The 15,130-nt window shown below is 36.0% G+C and overlaps 1 protein-coding gene across 1 annotated transcript; it reads right to left on the bottom strand.

The window, feature by feature from the left end:
- Positions 1 to 1,178: 1,178 nt before the first annotated feature.
- Positions 1,179 to 14,302, bottom strand: rhcgb (Rh family, C glycoprotein b). Its single transcript, XM_007228128.4, has 11 exons — positions 14,023 to 14,302; positions 9,017 to 9,209; positions 8,616 to 8,766; positions 6,600 to 6,747; positions 6,350 to 6,516; positions 5,828 to 5,965; positions 4,802 to 4,938; positions 4,108 to 4,232; positions 3,341 to 3,414; positions 2,525 to 2,601; positions 1,179 to 2,060 (listed from the first exon to the last, which is right to left on the bottom strand). Exons 1-11 carry the CDS (start codon positions 14,237 to 14,239, stop codon positions 2,027 to 2,029), a joined length of 1,461 nt encoding a protein of 486 aa, XP_007228190.2. The 5' UTR covers positions 14,240 to 14,302; the 3' UTR covers positions 1,179 to 2,026.
- Positions 14,303 to 15,130: the final 828 nt, after the last annotated feature.

Below are 15,130 nucleotides of genomic sequence, written 5' to 3'. Positions count from 1 at the left end.
TAATTAGAGCGCTTTCTCTACTCACATGGCTGCTGAGATCAGAGTGGTTTACACCCAGGCCCCCTATAGAGACAGATTACAGCCCGCTTTCCTCACTACTCACGGGGAGAGAAAATAGTTTTGATGATGACTGGGTTGTAAGCAGGACTGTGGGGTTGCAGAAACATGGACTACATGGACACTTTCATAATAATACACTCTGTGTAATTAAAACTTATTGTTTCATGTTCCAGCATTCCATTTGATTCAATAAGTTCTATTCTGTTGTCGCTGGGTCTCATTCACCAAGATCGTTCTAAGAACTTTTTTAAACTTGTCTTGTGTCAGATTTGTGACTGTAAGATGATAAGATCATCTTAGTGCAGCCATGCTTTTATAATGATGGAACCAGCTGTGCTTTAACTAAATCCTAAATCAGAAAACATTGGTGAATGTCAAAATCAGTGCATCAGTGGGTTTTACAAAGAATCGTGTTCTTAAGAATTTTTGAGAAATAAAGCACATTGTCTTTTACAAATTTAACAGTCAGTCCTAATCTGTTAGACCTACAACATCAAAAAAGTGTCCATGTTAAAATGAACTACTGAGTTTCCATCGTTGCTTCACCTGTTGCATGCTGTATTTCAGCCCTTGACCCTTAATGACCTTTGGTCAGTCCCATTAACACACACAATATGTGAAACATGTGGCGTGGTCATCTCTGACATCATTGCGTTGACCTACAAACACAAAGGTCATGAACTTTCATCCCACTTTTGGTTTGAGTGGCCTCTGACATGGACAAATACACACAACGTACCAGTCTACCAGTCTGCAACTACCACAGTGAACTACAAACCAATAATTTCAAAAGGTCAGAAAGAGCTATTTATGCTTAATTTATCATTTAATGGGACAGATTTCCATACAGGTATTAAGCCTAGTTATAAAGTAAATTTTTATTTCAATAGGAAATCTCCATTTAAAATTCAATGTAAACCAAAACTAATCTTGATCCTCCTGTAGGAAACTGCTCCTAAACATTATATATTAAAAACTCAGATTAGATTTAAATGTGGTGCTGCAGAGGCATGGCAGATATTATACTTAAATTTAATTTACTTAAAACATTACCACACAAACTGACACAATTTATGAGCCTTTCAAGTGTAAAAATGTAATAAACTAGCAAACAGGTATTCAGAATTAGACACAATCATTTTTATTTACAAAAACATGAGACAAAAGACAAAAATGAAGTATTTATGCATAAAGATAAAATTTCTTACAAGGGAAGAAATGTTCTTTCTCAATGTAAGCATTACACAAGATATTTAAATAAGATTATAAATCTGACATCAGGGCTTTTTATGACAGGATTAATTGATTCTATTCTGAAAGAAGGAAAATTTACAGCCAGTCAGTTTTACTGACACATTTTGTACAATTTTCAATTGTGTAACTTTGTTACGTGTTCTAATTCAAATCATTAATTCACTCTTTCATTTACACAATTGATTTTTTTTATAATGTGTTTGATTTTGTAAGATTCATTCCCCGTTAATATATAATCAGCAATTGTAGATAGTAAAACTGAACACAGAAATAAATACATATAAAATAGATTTAGATAGATTGATTTTTGGATTGTTGGGTTAAAAATGATGTACACAGCAAATTTGTCAGTGTTAAAATAAAACTAGAATTTTATGAGTCACGTGTTAATTTTACTCTGACAGTGTTGAATGAGCACTGGCAGATTTGTTGTGTAGAAGTAAAACTGCAAAACCCACCTTCTATTTGATCATTTTTCATGATTTTCATGTGTTTTATGTATAGTCTCTGATATTTATAAAAATATAGTGATACAGTAAATGGGTCCCCTAATTCTTTCAGTCCACAGATGCTGGTGACGGGGTTACTGGTGTGAGGGATACAGTAGAGGAGATCTTACTGTGCTGCTGCTGCTGCTGCTGCTGCTAGTAGAGGAGAAAGTGCAGACTCAGGGTTGTAGAGAGGAGGCTGGAATCACATCCCGGTTGCAGGATTATTGCTGACCCACAGTGAAGCGAGTTTCAGTTCTGTGAATGGCAGAGAAAATAGCACTGAATTGTGTAGAGTGGTTAGTGGTAACTGTGTGCCACCTTGTGGCTGAGAGCAGTAATGTAGCAGAATGAAGACAATCTCAAACAGCTTGTGCACTGAAGGGGTTCCATCCTGTGTGTGTAAATGTATTTGTATATATGTAGAATGCAAAAAATAGAACAAAGAACATCCCAGTGTTTTTTCTTATAACAAATTGTCAATATAAACATTTCGGATTGTATTATAATTACCGGTTTCCAGTGGAGCAACAAAAGTTGTATAAATAAAAATAATCTGTGGCCACAATTTATTAATGCTTGGGAAGGAGATTCTAATGTGTGCAGATAAGATATTACCATTGAATAAGTGTTGGCCATGCATTATTTTAATGTATTGAGGATAAAGGCAGTGTACACTTATATAAGAAATTCATTACTGCTTTATTCATTTTAAAACTTACACTTCTACATGATTATTGGCCACTGTGTGATTGTTGTAGTGTAAATCCGCTTCAACAGGCTCTTCTTCATCAGGCACCTGGACATAAAATAAAGTTTAAAAAACACACTCATTGGCACAGATTAGGATTAAAACATACACACATAGATAGTACTGTGCAGAGGTTTAGGAACATTTAAGGTTTAAGAAGCACATTATTTTAAATTATTTATGCCAGTTACAGGACAGGTGAACATAAAAACAGTAGTTTTAGTTTCTAGGAAGTCCCAGCCAAGGTGTGGGTTTTTTTAGTTCCATCAACAGCTCTTCTGATTTAACCTCATTATACACTGATTTACCAAACAGTAAACAGTATTAGATTTTGTTGAGGAGAGTTTTGGAGATGTTCTAATGAATAGTCCTGAATAAATACTACTTTTGTATGATTTTCTTTGTATTCATTTTAATACGGATATTTTACTAAGGAGATTTTTAATTATAACTTTTACACTGTATTATTTATGACCTAAGGGGGCGACTTTCAGTTGTCTCGTCCCTCACCTCCCTCATGTGTGTGTTTCAGTGAGCCGGAGACTTTCAAAACTGGGACATTACGAAAGCAGTTTCTTGTAATGGTGACATATACAAACACACACACACACACACACCTATAGACATATGGTGAGGGTCATGTGGGCATGTGCAAAGCTACAAAGCACTAGGACAGTCTAACCTTGGCTCTGGCAATAAGAGGGAAAACTGGTTTATGTTTAGGAAATAAAGCCAGAATATTTTCATGCTGTATCTTGTTTGCAGTTTGCAGTAAGTGTGGTTTTACCTCCCAGTAGATGACATCATCAAAGCATTTATCATCTGTTGGATCTCCCCAGAGGGGCATCCTCAAGATTAGACCTGTGGAAGAAAGAAATGCTGTTTCATCATGTGTACCGCACGTCACAAGCCACACACCACAAGCCACATCACACGCTATGTCACACTGATAATATATTATGACATAATATTTCTATATTTATTTATTTAACAGTATAATAAAAATATTTTTTAATTTAAGCTGACACAATATTATATTCACTTTTGTGATACCTGAATATGTTCACGTAACACTTAATATATAATAATATATATGCAATAATTGATATATAACATGATAATTAATAATAATTGATATATTAATTTTAATATATTCACTTTTCATACATTCTGGTTCATATGGCCCTGTGTGCTCTCACAACACTACAAGTCCCATGGTATCCCTATCAATCGCTGTAACAGACACTTCAGCCACAGTATAAAAAATAAAGATTATTACAAATAATTATTATTAAGAATAAGGTTGCTTTAGTAATGCTTTGAGTAATGCCATAAAGAACCACTTTGTATTACAAACATGATTCCTGATTCAATCAAAAGTGGATCTTCCATGGACTCATATTGAAGCCCTTTTATTTTTTCATTGTGTACATCATACAAAAATTAATCAATGATTTCTATTGATTATCTGCATGACGAACAGTGCCTTACAATAGCTAGTTTTGCAGCAACAGAATTTCTATTTATCTGCATCATCTGCATTATCTGACTTACCCACAAATATTCCACCTCCTATTCCAAAACATATAGACACACACATTGCAGCTGCCTGGAATCCGCCTTGGGCAGCAGGAGTCCTGTTCTTGAAATCACCAGTAAAATCAAATGTATCTTTCAACCTGTAAAAAATTGAATCAATTAATCAATGAATAGCAATGAATTCAACGAATTTCCTTTTTTTTTTCAAAAAAAGAAAGACCTACAAAACAGAAGTGCATCACTGTGCAACAAAAATACAGAGCAGCCTACAAACTGATATCAGACTTAAAGAGATGCACAGCAGAGAACTACATGCATTATAATACACTGTATTATTGTTTTAGGATTTTTGTCCAACACATTTTTACAATAAACATCAAAATCAAACAGATCATTTAACCTAGTCTTGGACTACAAAGTATGGGTGTATGATATTAACAAAAAAGCCTAAATTAGTTTAAGATCCTTAAAGGATTTTCTGCTTTTTGGGTTTTTGGCTTGGAGGCACTATTTTTTCCAGGCTGAGAATTGCATAAAGAGCTCCCTCTGTTGATGAACACGGGTAATGCTGTTTGACTCTGCTATTATTCACAATATTAAGGCAGCTCTTTTGTATGTTTATTATTTCGAGCTAACAATAAACTGATACAACTAAGCTTAATCCCTGTCCAGGAAACTGTTCCTAAAGGACGGGGTTGGTTGAGCTTACCCTTGTAAGCCATAAACAGATTCAGTAGCACCAGCAGCAGATATGGCTCCTACAATTCCTCCAATCACACCTGGCATGGCGTGCAGGTTATGAACACCACATGAATCCTGGATCTTAAGCTTCCTTTCCAAGAAGGGCTGTGAGACAAAAATACACAAATGTTAAATTTGACTACATAATACAAAATCTAACAGTAACTAAATGTAGTATATATGTGTTAATATACTCAATATGATTGTTTTGAGAAAAAAACACTTTAGCCACCAAGAAAATGGCTTTCAAAATAAGTAGGTTTGATTATTCACTGTAATCTTTAAATAATACTAAAGCTATGTACAGACTGCAGGCAAATCAGATTTGTTTCTCAGTTCAGATTGGTATGACTGTCTGCTCTGTTATTTGACTCAAAAGACATGCTAAAATTCAATTTCCATGTGTCTAGAGCATCTAGACTGTGATGCATTCTGTACCAATCTGATTTTAATATCATTTCACAGCAATCAATTTGAACGTAATCTAGATATGCCAAAAGTCTGATTTTATGTGGTTTCTCACTGTCCAGAGTATCAAAAAACAGTAGCTGGATACAATCTAGATGCAGTATGCCAAAAAATCTGATTTGGGCTGGCAATACTCATTAACATCTGGTCACCTCATTTGTCTCAAGTATCAGTATTATATCTTGATAAGGTCAAACCACGTAAAAATAGCAAGTGTAAAAACACCCAAGCTGCATTTAAAACAGACACAAAATCTGATAACTTAAACATCTTTAGGAGATGGTTAAAACACATTAAGGCAGTGTAGAAACAATGGTCTCTCCAAAACATCTAAACAGTCATTTTTTTTTTCAGCACGGAATATTGAAGTTGTTATGTATTATTATTCCAGCACTGGAAGAGGCTGACAACAAGTGAAGAAAGCAATCCAGATACTAGTCACACGAAGTGACCAGGTGTAAACAGGGTCTAACTGAATTAAAGTTTAATTTACGGTTGTGATCAATGTGCCAATAAAAGCTCTTACTGAGAGATAGATGTAGCCCAGTGTGGAGATGACACCACAGAAGAATCCTACTATCAGAGCTCCATATGGCGACAGCATGAACTCAGCAGCTGTTCCTACAGCAACACCACCTGCCAGCGTGGAGTTCTGGATATGTACCTGAAACAAATCAAAACAAATCAATTACATTATTACCAGAGCACTGTTATCTGAACAACAGCAGCTCTACACTGTGATTCTGTTAAATTACAGCTCAAGTCCCAGTAGAGCTGAGTTACCAATAATCTGCAAAGGCAAAGACCAGTCCTGTCTACTATGTACAGTTGAATTCTGTATTTAGTTACCCTAAACACAAGTTTGTGGATGTGGACAACTTTTTTATTTAACGTTTTAAATGTTCTGATAATGTTGCTGCAACAGCAGATGTATCAATATTTTAAATTTCAGTTTTGGGAATGTTGCTATTAACATTTCCATAATGTTAGTATTTGACTTGCTGGGAACAAACTCATGGGACAAAATCATACTTTACAGATACAGTACCATGTCCAGTTTTCCATTCTTCTCCAACAGGCTGGAGATGGCAAACGTGGTGAGAACTGTGGCAGCCAATGACAGGTAGGTGTTGATGGCTGCTCTGTGCTGACCATCTCCGTGTTGACAAATGGCAGAATTGAAACTGGGCCAGAACATCCACAGAAACAGAGTTCCTGTAAAATAATGTTTAAAACCTTAATGGCCTTTCTTTGCACATAATTTATCTATGTTCTGTAAGTACTGTAAGTAAACTCACCAATCATAGCAAACACGTCAGAGTGGTAGACTGACCCATTTAGCTTACTGCTGTCTTTCAAGTTTGGCCGATAAAGGACCCACGAGATGGACAGACCAAAGTAAGCTCCAAAGGTATGAATCACCATGGAGCCTCCAGCATCTTTGGCCTGTCAGATAAAGAGAACTCTAAAGTAAGCATACACTAGTCTTCTGTTTATTGAGAATCATAAGTGGGGTTTTTATGCCTTCCTAATGCACTGTTAGAATCAGGACTGATATTTAATTGTCATGCTATTAGTCTATATTTAAAATAATTATTATATCATTACTGTCACTGCTATCAATACTATTGCTGCTACCAGTAACATAATAAAGTGCTTTTATGAAGTGTATAATAACATCATTTTTTAGGAGTAGGAGTAATAGCACGAGTAGCAGTAGTCACAGTACTAATAGAAGTGGTGGCTGGGGTAGTTCTGTTATTGACAGTCACAGCAGTAGCAACAGAATTAAAATACATACTAGTAGTAATACTAGTGCTAATCCAGTATCAGTAGGTGTACATATGTTTAGAGTTGTATTAGCTGTAGTAGTAGTAGTAGTAGTAGCAGCAGCAGAACTATAACTAGTGGTTGTAGTAGAGGGTGAGTATAAAGACACAGGACACACTTTCTGTACATAGCCTAAAAGATAGGCCTAAAAGATTTTTGACACCCTTTGTTTCTGAAACAAAGGGTGTCATGTGACATTTGACTTTGTTTATTAGTAGCTGCATTAGAGGTAGTAGTAAAAGCAGTAGTAGTAGTAACATTAGGTATCCTAGTATTAGCTGTAGTATTAGCATAAGTAGTAGTAGTAGATAAAATTGATGTAGTAGTAGTAGATGTAGCAATGGTCATGGTAGATGTAGAAGTAGTAACATTAGTTGTAATAGCATTGGTTGTAGTGCTAGTATGAGTAATAATAGTAGTATTAGAAGTACAAATAGAAACAGGTTAAGTAGTAGATCTAGTAGTATTAGTGGCTGTAGTTAGACATAGGTATGGTGACAGCTGCAGTATTGGTAGTAGTGGTAGTAGTAGTAGTAACGTTAGTTGTAGTAGTATTGGCTGTAGTACTAGTATGAATAGTAGTAAAATAGGTGTAGTAGTAGCTGTAGCAGTAGATGTAGTAGTAGTAATACTACTAGCAGTAGTAGTAGTAGTGGCTGTAGTGAATAGTTGTAATGTTAGATATAGGTAAAGTAATAGCTGCAGTATTGGTAGCAGTAATATTAGTAAAAACAATAGTAGTAGTAATATGAGTGGCTGTAGTACTATAATGAGAGTAGCATATATTTTATACACAACCTGTAAAATAAACAATCTTTTGATTTATAACATTACCTAGTATGAGGTAGTGTGTCTGATTGACAGGTCTGTTGGATTTATGATACCCCCTCCACCCTCCACCCCTTTCGCCATTTTGCCAGACAAGTTAGTTGGCCCCCAAAGTTTCTACCTCCAAGATTACCCTGCGTGTTACGAGCCCATTTTAACAGGACTGGTGCGACTGTGGGTAGGGCTTTGGAGTAAAGCAGTATTTTTCTAGTTTTTAAGCATTCTTCTTTTGTGCGGTTTTGTGTGACTACTTCAGAAAAATGTTTAGTTCAAGTGTAAGTCGGACTCTTTTTGGAGTTTCAATGGTTACACTGGCTAGTTTCATGGCCCTGTTGCCATTATGTGTTTTGGACCAAGGAAAATACGATATGGCTCTGTGTAGTGACTTGTTGAGAACTGTAGTACTATTATAAGTATGTGTAGTAGTAGGTGAAGTAGAAGTAACATTAGGAATAGTAGGAGGAGGAGTGGTTATAGTAACATTATGAGTAACTGTAGATAGTAGTAGTAGAAGAAATTGGTTTAGCATTAGCTGTGGTAGTAGTAGAAGTTGTAGTGCTGTGATTTTCATTTGTATTGCTATTATATTATTTGGAAATGTCTCCAATATAAAAGGCACTAAAGAAACTTCATATTGTAATGTATTGAAGACTCACATGAATGAGGTTCAGTATAATATATTCCTCTACAGCAAACAAGGTGACACCAAACAGGGTCATCACCATCAGCTGCACAGGGCTGACCTTCCCCAGCAGTGCTCCGTATGCAATCAGACACGATGCTACACAGAAGTCTGCGTTGATTATGCTTGATATGGAGAAAAAACACGCATCATTTAAATACATTGATATATACATTAAAGACATTGTATTTTGGACGCCAACCCCCTAAATAAAACCTTCTGTTCTATGATAGGCACAGCTAGAGACTTTAAGGAACTTTAAGGAATTGAGTGGGCTTTCAATAGTCACAGTGTAGTCCGTGTGTATTCTTTTAGAATATTTGATGGCAGCAACTTGTGTAGCATGCTTAGATTGTTATTATTACAATAACTTACTTTTCTACACCGATCTTGATCATCCCGTCTTCGGAATCAATATGATGGAACCAGCCTTGCATTAGCAGAGCCCACTGAATTCCAAAAGCTGCGACAAGGAAGTTGAAGCCCACAGCACCAAAGCTGTAGCGTTTCATAAACGTCATGAGGAAACCAAATCCCACAAAAATCATGACGTGGACATCCTGGAAACCTAGGGAATGAGGAGAATGACTAGTGTAAAAAATTACATTTATATGATTTCAGCTTAAAAACATGGTGACATTAGGCATCTAAAGAGTGCCCTACAAAACAATATGAGACATTTTTCTAAACCTAGAAGAATCAATTTATAAAAAGATATTCTGCTGTATTGTAAGAAGGCAGGATTGACCAGACAATCAATGTCACATGGAGTAGTGGAGCTGTCGTGAAGTTTTCAGATATCTAGCTAGTTAATCATGATAATTATTGATCATATTGTGGTAATAGTTGCAATACCAGACACTCTACAAAGTTCCTCGGAAAACCTAATGTTAGCGTAGATAGACCTGCTGGACTTTGTATGCACCCTTAAGTACATTTGTTAAAAATGAAAATTATTGTGTAATGATTTACATAAATTCCACTTTTACTTATTATCTATAAGAAAAATGGGAAAAGAACATCACTGACAGGTCTCGTCATCATGAAATCTGGCCACAATGTAAAGTATATTTATTTTTAAAATATTATAAAAAAAGGTAAAAACTGAAAAGATGTGAGCAATAAATGAGTTTTAGACATGGAGATGAGCTATGCAGTTGATAAGCAGTGCAGTGTCTGCCAAGACCTGAATTTTAGTATCAATGATTGCAGGTAAGTCAATTATTAATGTATGTGGAGTAGAGACTGGTGTAGAAATTAAATATGGACTGCTGAGCAAAATGCTCATGATAGGGTTGCTTATTCTATTCAAACACAAAGACAACAATCTCTCAACCAAATCATGGATAAAGGTATCTCTGTGCTGACTCATCTCTCCATGCTTCTTATATACTGTATTATAGCTGAGGCAGGTGAATGACGCTACTGATGCTGGTGGTGCCATCAATAAACTACAGACTGTCGCTTATTTGCACTATCAACAGCCATCATCAACTCCTAAATCTGTCTTCCACAGGACTCTTCTAGAGGTTATTTCACTGTGACAGACACTGTCTTCCAGTGTTACCTTAGTTCAGCCAAGACCAGCTTTCCAACTAACAGAGAACCTTAGAACATTTTAAAAAAGTTCCAGAAGGTTATCCTGTATCCTGCTACCAAAATAATCCTCCAGGAACATTGTGAAAGTATGTAACTTTGCGATGGACTAGAAATTAAAAAAATTAAAGACACTGATTAGGCCTGTCACAATAATTATATTATCGACTTATCGTTCAATAAATGGACATGACCTTCATCATTTTAATAATCGTGATATCGTTCATTGTGTTTGCACTTAGAAAATGCAAATATTTCGTGATTACGCCCCTCGGGATAAAGGCATGGCTTCCATGACCCAGTAGTGCAGAAGCACAGAGAGAGACAGACTCACAACACCTCAAAACGTTCCTTGATTAGGAAAAATGCCCTCCATCAACACCAAAATAATTTCAAAGATACGTAGTAACGGCCCATTGCGGCTTTAGTCGCCTAATTTTAGTGTCTTTTAGGTTTGTGTTGCTTCAGCCTTCCTCTCACTGTCAGCATATTTCTTGAGTGAAGGCTGGGGCAGGGTCTTTATGCTGTTCCAACGTGGGCCAGCTGGGACAAACCAGATAATGAAAACTGTATTGTCTTTAAAAGGGTGTAATTCTTGTTATGATATTATGTTATTATTACATTTGTTCCATTAAATTAAATTTTAGTGTTAAAATTAGTGGTGTTAATCGATAAAAAAATTCAATACGATTAATCACAACATAATTCTGTGATTAACAGCGATTAATCACATTTGTTTGTTCTTTTTGATGCTCAGAGCTTGTTGTTCAATCATTCAGCCAGACAACGGATCAGTGCGTTGGGCAGGGATGGGGCAGATTACAGTGGAATTAGGGGTCAAACTTGGTGCCTTAATTAACTTGCGTTAAAAAAATTGTAACGCGTTACTGATTCCAAATTAACAGCGTGCATTAACATTGACAGCCCTACTTAAAATGTCAACAATATCGTTTAGCGCAATCATTTCTGGGACAATATATCATTCGAAAAAATTGTTATCGTGACAGGCCTAACACTGATACATAATCATGCTAGAGCAGCAGAAAATATTGTAACATTTTTACTGCTTAATACAAAATGAAAATTCATACTTTTCTCATTTTCCATTATATACTGTACCAACCAAAGGCAGATCTGCCAAATATTATTTATTTTACTCCAATCTTGGACAAATGTAGTGCATTATTAATATCGCAACATAAATTCCTGAAAATATTTAATATTACAATAGATACTGCTGAACAGAATCTAAATAGAATGTTTTTTTAATTTGTAAACGGAAATTTAAACTATAATGTTTAAATTTTTACTAAATATAATGTTTACTAAATGGTAAGAGCTTATATTCAGCCAGAAGAATAAAGAAATACACGTTACCAAACATTAAATAAAATGTTCTAATGTCTAAAAACAGATGAAAATCTGCCTCATTCAGAAAACTACAAGCTTTCGTCTACTCGCTTGAAATTTTTAGCTGGGTAATGTCCAGCAGTGTTAAATTAAAAAAAAAAAAGTTTTGCAATTTCCAACAAGTCAAGATTCCAAATATACAATTAGACTGAGCCACTTAAAAAAGTCAATTGTCAATGAAGCTAAAATAGTTTTTCTGGAATAACCTTTGTAGAACTGAAACCAGCTTAAGGGATTGATCAGTCCACCTATGTGGGTTGTTTATATGTAGACAAAGACATACTTTTTTGGCATGTAGTTCAAGAGTCTCGGTTTGTTGATGGTTTAATAGGATCAAGTTGCTACAAAATGCCACAGTGTTTGCAAATGCTACTTGCTGAAGCCCGGCACACTGTACACATGTAACCTATCTGAGTTTACTAAACAGTCAGAATGTTTTTTCGTGCCCTTGGCGCTGACACAAGGCAGGGTGACTTTGAGGAAAAGCTAATCAGATATCAGGAACTGATATAAGACCAAAATCTCAGTGGTGTTGTTGGGGAGAGCTAGTATGGCTGGTATAGGTCTGGTTAATTGACATTCATGCTGAGGTCACAAGGCTTAAATAATTTAAGCTAAATTATATTTATATAAAATGAGAAATTGGCCAAACTAGTAGAACTGCTTTTTCTCCACACAAGATAATATAACAGAACCTTTTCCAAGCTGCAGTCCCCTTGATCTGATAATCAGACATGGATACTCATGAAAGGAGTTTTCACAAGCTCAATCACACCCATAGTAATTCTAGGCATGGGAGTGACTCTCATGACTCCCATGCCACCAAACTCTTCTACAATCTGTTAAATACTTTGATCATTGAAAATCCACTAGAATTTACACATCATACAGCCACAAACAATACAGTAGTAATCACATACATTGGGCCTCTGCATTCAACAACTTGCATAATCACTGATGTGTTTCATAAAGAGATATTATGCATGGCCAAAAACACACACCTTATGTAACTCTATCAGTGGCATCAGATCCTATATTAAGGTTAGTGCCCCCAAAACTAACTTTCTGCCTCCTCAAACAAAGGAATGCACTCTTTGCACACAATGTGCAGATGGCCATTGTACAGGATCTGACAATGAGCTCCGACATGTAATGAACTTATGTAATCATAGAAACAGGATTGGCAACACGGATGAAGAGAGAAAGTGTGTGTGTGTAAGAAAGAGAGAGAGATCACATAATGATATGGGATTTAAATTTGATACCTATAACTACAATATTACTGTCATCAAAAGAGAGAGAAAGACAGAGACAGGGAGAGAGAGAAAGTGACAGTAAGTAGCCAAAAATATAAAAATTAACCAAAATTTTAAACAAGCAAATATCAGTTATCAGTTGAGAGACCGACAGAAAGAGAAAGAGAGAAAAGACAGAGATATATTAATAATGCTGAGAGAAACCAGATAAATTGAAATAGGCCCTTTAAATATTAAGTATTAGGCCTCGCAATATTTGCAATTTTTCAGTTCTTCTGGAGAGATGGAGAGACTGGCAGAGAGAATCCAGAGACTGAAATGGGCAGAAATTCGAATAGGCACTTTCAATATTTGTAATACTACAGTAATCAGTAGAGAGAGAAAAAGAGAAAGAGGTAATTCATTTAAAGAGCCTGTCAAACAGGCTCTTTAATACTATTTCCAATATTACAAACACAGTGGAAAGAGAGGATGAGGAAGATAAAGAGACCAGAGGGACGGGGTAGTGCTCCATAAATATTTGCCAAATTTCTGATTCTTTAATATTTGCAAAATTACACATATTAGTGCAGAGAGAGAAATAGGCTATTTAACATGAACGAGAATAAAATAATCTAAAGAATGTAGCAGAAATTTGGTAACATTTACGATATAACTGTTATCATGTAAATATGAAGAGAATGGGGGGAAAAAAGAAAGAAAGAAAGAAAGAAAGAAAGGGGGAAAGAAAGAAAGAAAGAGAGAGGAAGGCAATTTATTAAATAATCTAAACAATATAGCAGGACAATTTCATTGCATTTACAATATTACAGATATCATGAAAATAGGAAGAGAGAGAAAGAGAGAGAGAGAGGAGATAAAGAAAGAAAGAAAAAAGAAAGAGAGAGGGGAAGAGAGAGAGAGAAAGAGCGAGGATATTTATTAAATAATTTAAAGAATGCAGCAGTGCAATTGTATTGCATTAACAAATTTTACCATTATTATGGACAGAGAGGAAGAAAGAAGGAGAGAGAGAGAGAGAGAGAGAGAGAGAGAGAGAGAGAAATAAAGAGCAGACAGAAGTTATACATATTAAAGTGTGTGAGCTTTGTGGTGTGTAGTTAGTGCAGTGACTCTTACTGGGGTATCTGAAGTAGAAGTCGTTCTCTGCGTCGCTGGTTATGTTCTTTTCGATTTTGAACTCAGGCCAGTGCGCGTCCACCTCGTCGTTATAGCGGACGAAGCAGCCGAACAGGATGACCATGGCGCACTGCCAGACGAAGCAAACGGCCGGCAGAGTCCATCTGACGTTGGTGCTCTTGGGCCCGTCACAGTAGGGCACGATGCAGTTCCCCATTTCAGCCACAGAGCAGACAGAGCGGCCAGAGTGAGAGCTGTCTGTCCCTCAATACAGCCTTATAAACCAGGAGGATGAAGAGAAAGAGGAGAGGTGGGGCCTAGCCGTCAGAGACACACCTGTGATGTGACACACCTGAGCTGTGAGAAACACTGTATGTTCTGCAGGAAAACCTTCCTAAATCACGTGATTGTAGAAATAGTTAGTACACTATGTTTCAAAATGTTAGTGAGCACCCCTCATCATTCATTTAGCTGCTTAAGTTGCATCTATTGCTGACACAGCTTGTCTAGTCGCTGTAGATAGAGAAGTATTGCCAGTAGAATTGGAGGACGTAAACATGAACTTATTGGCACTATGCCTGATGCCAGGGGTAAAGGGCTAAAGGGATATAACTCATTATCTTCATTATTTCCATCTAATGCTCTTGGGATGGATGAATTGGGGAGCTGGGAATGAGGAGGTGTAGTAAAATGGATGGATGATATAGTAACAAAACTATATCACAATATTTATAGATATTTTTGATACACAAGATTAATCTTAATGTTTTGGCATGTAGACAAAATGCACAAATAGTAACAGACTCTGGAATGTCCCTGAAATGAAAAGTAAAATTTCTCAACCACTGACAATATCCATTGAATACTTAAAATAAAAACATATTGTGTGTGTATCATGATATAAATCATCATCATGATGCAATAAAAAGTTGTCATTGCTGTTTAATGCAGTCAACTCCTCACAGCAATGCTCCGAAATCAGTCCATATAGTATGTTTTAAGGCAAGATGCACATACAGCACAGTTGATAAAACCATATTTAAACACTTCTCAACATGCTGGGTTAAAATAAAAGAAGATTCCTTTATGAACCATAAAAATAATAAAG

This window comes from Astyanax mexicanus, chromosome 2 (genome assembly GCF_023375975.1).
Source record: "Astyanax mexicanus isolate ESR-SI-001 chromosome 2, AstMex3_surface, whole genome shotgun sequence".
NCBI classification, from domain to species: Eukaryota; Metazoa; Chordata; class Actinopteri; order Characiformes; family Acestrorhamphidae; genus Astyanax; species Astyanax mexicanus.
This window is presented reverse-complemented; position numbering and strand designations above follow the sequence as displayed.

Coding starts and splice junctions, on each gene's coding strand:
- rhcgb (XM_007228128.4), bottom strand. CDS start 14,239: ATGGGGAACTGCATCGTGCCCTACTGTGACGGGCCCAAGAGCACCAAC. Junction 6,748..8,615: donor TTATACTGAACCTCATTCAT/GTGAGTCTTCAA, acceptor TTTATCTGACAG/GCCAAAGATGCTGGAGGCTC. Junction 2,061..2,524: donor GCCAATAATCATGTAGAAGT/GTAAGTTTTAAA, acceptor TGCCATTCACAG/AACTGAAACTCGCTTCACTG.